This window comes from Pelodiscus sinensis, chromosome 1, assembly GCF_052426305.1.
Source record: "Pelodiscus sinensis isolate ZL-2025 chromosome 1, ASM5242630v1, whole genome shotgun sequence".
In the NCBI taxonomy this organism is placed as follows: domain Eukaryota; kingdom Metazoa; phylum Chordata; order Testudines; family Trionychidae; genus Pelodiscus; species Pelodiscus sinensis.
In genome coordinates, this window is record NC_143052.1 from 353,579,644 (window position 1) to 353,586,274 (window position 6,631).

The following is a 6,631-nucleotide window of genomic DNA, read 5'->3' on the forward strand; positions in this document are numbered from 1 at the left end:
TTCAGAGGCATTCTTGAACGGACAGACAGATGGACACACAGAGACAGACAGGTGACATTCTCAAATATAGGGTGTAACTGAATAATAATTTGCTAATTAAAGCCAATGATTAACTTGCCCGAAGGATCCTCTGCCCGGCGATGGCCAGTTCTCACCAGGGAGAGGCTGAATTTTTTTTGCCACAGTGGACCATGGACTGGGTGCTGGGTTAGCAGGATGGATCCCCCCTACCAGCCAAGCAACACTGTGTGAAGCTCCAGGGGCGCTGGAAATAACAAGGACTCAGGGGTCAGATGAACAGCAGCCCCCAGCGCGGGGCTGGAGCCAAACACGCTCGGGTGGCTCTATGGCCGGGGACTGTCCGTAGGTGCAGGGAGATTCTATCCCCGCCGTGTCTCGGGCCAGTCCGGCCACAGCTGGGATCCTGGGCCCAGTCCTGTGTCCCCAGGCTCCAAATCCATTAGTGCCCCTTTCTGCACTGAGGCACCTCTGAGTGGTCGCTGTGTTCGTGGGCTCTGCAGGCCCTCTGGGGGGTTCAGCGTCTCTCAGTGGCAAAGCAGGGAGCAGGGCCAGAGCTGGGGCAATAAATCACCATGGAGCTTGAGTAGCTGAACTGTCCCTTGTTGTTTCCAGGTGTGTCCCGGAGCTGAGGGAGGCCGGCTTCACGGGCTGGGCTCTCTGAGACTCTCCGCCCGGCCCTGCCTGCTCTGTGGCTGGTTTGTCTAGTGGTCACCTGTGAGCTCCTGACAGGTCCTTGTCACCAGCTCTGGCTCTGCCCTGAGCAGCTCTGAGTGCAGCTCTCACACCAGGGACGCAGGGTGTGATTTGGAAGTGAGAAGTGAGTGTGAGGCGGCGAGAGCCCAGCAAGCACTGACCTTGTCTCTCCTTTCAGCCGGGCCCGGCGCCCAAGCGGAGCTCTCAGCGCCCCATGGCCACGCCCAACAGCACAACGTTCAGTCACCTCAGCTTCGTCCTGGTCGGCATCCCGGGCCTGGAGCCCTGGCACCCCTGGATCTCCATCCCCTTCACGCTGATGTACATGGTGGCTGTCGTGGGGAACTGTGGTCTCCTCCTGCTCATCGCCACCCAGCGCAGGCTGCACGAGCCCATGTTCATTTTCCTCTCCATGCTGGCGGTGGCCGACATACTGTTATCCACCTGCACCGTGCCCAACACACTGGCCATCTTCTGGTTTGGACCCAAGGCCATTTCCTTCAGTGCCTGCCTCACCCAGGTGTTCTTTATGCACTTTGTATTTGCTACAGAATCGGCCATCGTGTTGGCCATGGGGTTCGATCGGTACGTCGCCGTCTGCAACCCCCTGAGGTACACGACTGTCCTCACCAATGCAAACATTGGGAAAATAGGCACGGCCATTGTCATCAAAAGCTTTTGTCTGGTTGTCCCCTTTGTCTTTCTCCTCAAACGGCTGCCCTTCTGCGCAAGCAATGTCATTGAACACTCCCATTGTGATCACATCGGGGTGGCCAGGCTGGCCTGTGCAGACATAACCATCAATATCTGGTTTGGCTTTTCAATGTTTCTCTTAACTATTGTAGCAGATTTTATGTTCATCGCTGTGTCTTATGTGCTGATCCTCCGGGCTGTCTTCAAGTTGCCCACCAAAGACACTCGGCTCAAGGCTCTTGGCACCTGCGGCTCACACGTCTGTATCATCCTCCTATTTTACGTCCCAGCCTTTTTCAGCGTGTTAACCCACCGCTTTGGCCATAATGTCCCTCGACATATTCACATCTTGCTGGCCGATCTCGACCAGCTCATTGCCCCCGTGCTAAACCCCTTTGTTTATGGGATGAAAACCAAGAAACTGTGGGAACAAATGGTCTGTGTGTTGTCTCAGAAGGGGAAATGGTTCTGAGTCCAGAACCATACGACTTGCTGACTGGTTTCTTCCACATTGCAAAGAGAGGGCAAGAAATGGATGTTAACACGTTAGCTCCCTGTACCCGAACAGACATTTTCAGCTCCTGGTATGTTTCAGTGCAACTCCAGTGTGATGACTCAATGTGGCTTCGAGAACCATTTAATGGTGGATTTGGGATCCATTTCAATGATACCCTCAAAAGAGGGAGGCTTCATTAGTCTGAGAGGAAGTCCACAGGGGACGTTTTTTCTTATGCGTCCCACTTTATGCCAGACAGAGAGGTATTAAGATGCTAACAAGTGACTGACTTTCACCTGGTTTGGCATGGAACATCTCTGTATGCCGTGAAGTGTTCCACCACTTCACATGTCCTGGCAATGAGAAATTACTCCAGTTAAGCAATGATTTTGTCTGGTAGATATCTAGGGATGTGGGACTTGCCAGGTCCATATCCTGTCTCTAGTATCCAGTTCTGGCAGCTTCAGAGGAAATGCCACAGAGGTATACACGGTTATCCTGTTCAAGGGAAAGTTTCCTCCTAAACCTCAACAGGTTTGCCTTATACCCAGAACCAGGAAGGTTTTAGCCTTTGTTACTGTATATTTGGATACTCTCATCTGTATTCAATGCCAATTTCTTTTGTATCCTGCTCACCTTATAGCTGTAATTTCCAATGGCTAATTGTGTGGTGTAGGGAAAAAAAAAGAAAAAATCCCCACTCCTACCACCATTTTAACTTCTCTGCATTTTGTTTCACTGGATTTCTTTCACAAACTTAAGCCCAACATTTCAATTTTTCTCACAACATGGGGCCCCAAACTCCCCCATGGAATCCTCTGCTGCTAATTGTTAGATCTCTAACGGTTCTAGCAGATTTGCATGAGTGATGACTAGTAATGATCAAATTCGTATGTACCTCCAGGATAGTAAGAGTTCCCGGACATGAAATTATTTCTCAGGGTCATCCCACTGTGTGATGTGCATGGAATTCTGTTCGCCTGATCGTTTCTATACAGCAGTAAATCGCCACATGCCTGGGAATAGGGCCTGCTTTAAGAAGTGCGGGGCTCAATTCAAACCGTTTTGGTGCTGTCCCCCAGGATTTTTTGTTGAGCAAAAAAAAAAAAACCACACAACAAAACACAACCACACACAAATATCACATCAGAAGTAGATCTGATCAAAATGTATATCAAGATAGTTGAACATTTTTAAAAAAATGCCATCCTTTATTATGCAAAATTTTACACGAAATTAAATCCGTTGCCTTAAGTGTAGGTCAAATATTTTCAATTGCAAACTAGCCAATTATTTCAATAAAGTTTAAAGTTTGATTTTTAAAAAGTTACCAGAGAGAGTTGCAGTTTTCTGTTACATTGATTTACTTTTTAAATAGCAAAAATGGAGTCTTTGTTAAGAGAGTGTCAGTTCTGTGGTTAAATTCCAGTCCTTTGTGATTTCAGCACCAATGATTTCACTAAGTAATATGGTACCTCACTACCGTTACCTCCTTTGCACTGCCTTTCAACACACTGCCTGCATGTTAAGTCCAAGGTCACTCTACACAAGATTTTATCAATGATTTTTGCTCGAGCGATCACTGGAACAAGACAAAGACTCTCAATTGATTCTAGTCTGCTCTGCCGTTAAACACTGGGGGCTGTGTCTAGACTGGCAACTGTTTCGGCAAAATCATCTGCTTTTGCAGAAAAACTTACCAGCGGTCTACACTGGCCGCTTGAATTTCCGCAAGAACACTGACGATCTCATGTAAAATCGTCAGTGTTCTTGCGGAAATACTGTGCTGCTCCCATTCAGGCAAAAGCCGTCTTGCACAAATCGTTTGCGCAAGGGGGCCAGTGTAGACAGCACAGTACTGTTTTCCGCAAAAAAGCCCTGATGGCGAAAATGGCGATCGGGGCTTTTTTTTGCGCAAAAGCGCATCTAGATTGGCACGGACACTTTTCCACAAAAAGTGCTTTTGCGGAAAAGCATCCGTGCCAATCTAGATGCTCTTTTCCGAAAATGCTTTTAACGGAAAACTTTTTCGTTAAAAGCATTTCCGGAAAATCATGCCAGTCTAGACGAAGCCTGGATGTAAAGTGTCAGATATAATTGAGGACTCCCAAATAGACTCTATACCAGAAATAAAACCTGTTTCCATCTTCTGTGACTTTCAGTTAGATGTGACTCACTATCCTCTGCTTAGTGTTCAAGTTATGATAGACCCTGAGCCAGGTCATATTAAGTTCAGGTCTTTTACCTTTTAATCATACAATATGGATAACAGCATTTCATTCTCCCAGCTCCAAGTCTTAAGTGAATTTCAACCTAAAAGAGCCAAAATTGATCACCTTGACACAGCAAGTATGTCTACTGATCTCTGTGGCAAAGGAGGTGGTCTATATAAATAAGGTCTGCTCATGAAGCCTTTTCCTACAGTTGATTAACAGATGGCAGTAGATAGCTCATTCAGATCACTGGCTGATGATAGTTAGTCACCCTGACCAGTCATTAACCAGAGTCATGGACTCACCCTACTCTCCATTGTCTCTATGATTCTCTGATGACCTGTGACAAAAAAGGAGGGTGGAAAGGGAAACTGAAGGGAGACCTCTCTAAATTCATCAATCAAAGAGCAGTATTGCCAACCCCAAAATCACAAGGAACGCCTACACAAAGTTATGAGAATGGTCTACAAATCATAAGATTCTTTAAAAATAAAATATGTTGGATTTTTATTGGCCTTTTTGTTTCTTGCGTATTTAGTGTTCATGTTTTAAAGCTCTACAGGAGCAGTCTTCCAGCTCCCAGGAGCCAGACAGGGGCTGGAGAAGATGGGCACCTTCCTGGTCCAGAGTGGAGATCATGGACCTTATTTAGGTTTGGGGGGGATGCCCCCAATGTCCATGATCTCCGCACTAGACAGAGGAACACGGCCATCTCCCACCCTCTCTCTTCCCCTCTCCCACCTCCTTTTCCCAGTCTCCGCAGAGGTTCATCCCCTCCCCCCCTAGTTTTGTTCAATAAACCCAGTTTCTGTTTTTGAACATACGTGTCTTTTATTTGACATCAGGAAGAGGGGCTAGGGAGGGGAAAGGACGTGAGGGAGGAATGGGGCACGAGCCCCTGGTGGGGAGGACCAGAGTGGACGCTCTCCTTAGTGCTGTCCTGGGCACTTAGGGCACTTAGGGCACTCCAAGACAGGACTGCTTTGCTGTCCCTCATCAAGGTAGACAAGCCAGCAGGGAACCCTGAGAACTGTCTGTCCGGGGTGGGGGTTAATTGTCACTAGTTAATTGTTTACACCAAACCCTAATTTCCTTACCTGCTACAGAAGCAGGAAGTGGAATGGCAACAGTCCAGGAGAGCCAATGAAAAAACAACGTGGGCTTCTGAACTGTAACTTGGAGCCCCTTCTGTTCTTGTATGGCAGGAAAACAGCCCCTAGAAGAACTAGTGAAGAGCTGGGGAACCTGGCATTGAGAATCATCCATGAATGGCAAATATTCACTTTCCATAAACAACAGCTGTGTGAGTAGAACAGGGAATGTTTAGTAAGATGAGAGGAGGTCATTTTCTTTATTTTGGGGATTTCTTGGTCTTCTCTGGACTGAGCACATGTAACTACCCCCTTTCATTGTAAATTTCCAACTTAAATCCCTGGGAAACAATTCCCTCTGTTTTTAATCCCTTTTCCAGTTGCTCTGTAATACCAAGCAACCAAGTAATGTTCGATCATATGTGTTTTCTCTATTTTTCTTTTTCTTTCTTAATTAAAAATCACCCTTATCAGAACATTATCTGATTGCTGTGTCCTAGAAAGTGGGAGATTCTGAGTGTATTTGCCTAAAAGTACACAGCCAAACTTATCAGAGAAATTAAAGTTCCCTCTTCAGCTGATTGCAATGGCTGGATTTTCAAGGCCTTTACAGACAGAAGCTTAAAATAGTTTGAGTGTCACTTACAGGAAGGATTTGACAGGTGCACATTTCATGGTTCTTTAAGAGGTTTTGCATTTGGTTAACAGTGAAGATACCAATCAAAGGCCAGAGAATCTGTGAGCTTGGGGTCCTTGGATACAAACCTTTAGTAGCAAAGTATTTTTAAAGTCTATTATGGACCCCCACCCTCTGTACTGAAAGTGCCACAGTGGGAAACAGCCCTGACCCCCTGCTTGAAAGACACTAGGCCTGTCAAGGAATCTACCAAAAACAATATCTCAGTTGAGGAATCACTGTTTGTAACCAGTTTCATTAATGAATCAAGCTTAGTTTGCATGCCTTGTGTTATTGCCTTAGGGTATGTCTACACTACAGCGCTAATTGGAACTAACTTAGTTCGAATTAGTTAATTCGAACTAAGCTAATTCGAACTAACGCATCCAGACTAAAAAACTAGTTTGAATTAGCGTTTTGCTAATTCGAACTAGCATGTCCACACAGAGTGGACCCTGAACCGGGTTTAAGGCTGGCCGGAAGCAGTGCCAGCAGGGCATCAGATGAGGACTTAGAGCGTGGAGATGCTGTCTCAGGCTAGCCGAGGGCTGTGCTTAAAGGGACCCGACCCGCACCCCGGACAGACAGTTCTCAGGGGTGCCCAGCTTGCAAAGTAGTCCTGGCTTGGATTGCCCGGAGTACCCACACTGGGCACATCACAGCACTCGGCCATCAGACCGGCTGCACTTGCCGCAGGCTGCCATCTGGGGAGAGGGGGCAATTGGGGGGCTGCAGGAAAGGTTCCACC

General features: G+C 47.0%; 1 protein-coding gene across 1 annotated transcript; it reads left to right on the plus strand.

Moving 5' to 3' along the window:
- Positions 1–928: 928 nt before the first annotated feature.
- LOC102462491 (olfactory receptor 52B2-like) lies at positions 929–1,879 on the plus strand. The gene has a single exon (XM_006116468.3). The coding sequence runs from the start codon at positions 929–931 to the stop codon at positions 1,877–1,879; it is 951 nt and encodes a 316-aa protein (XP_006116530.3).
- Positions 1,880–6,631: the final 4,752 nt, after the last annotated feature.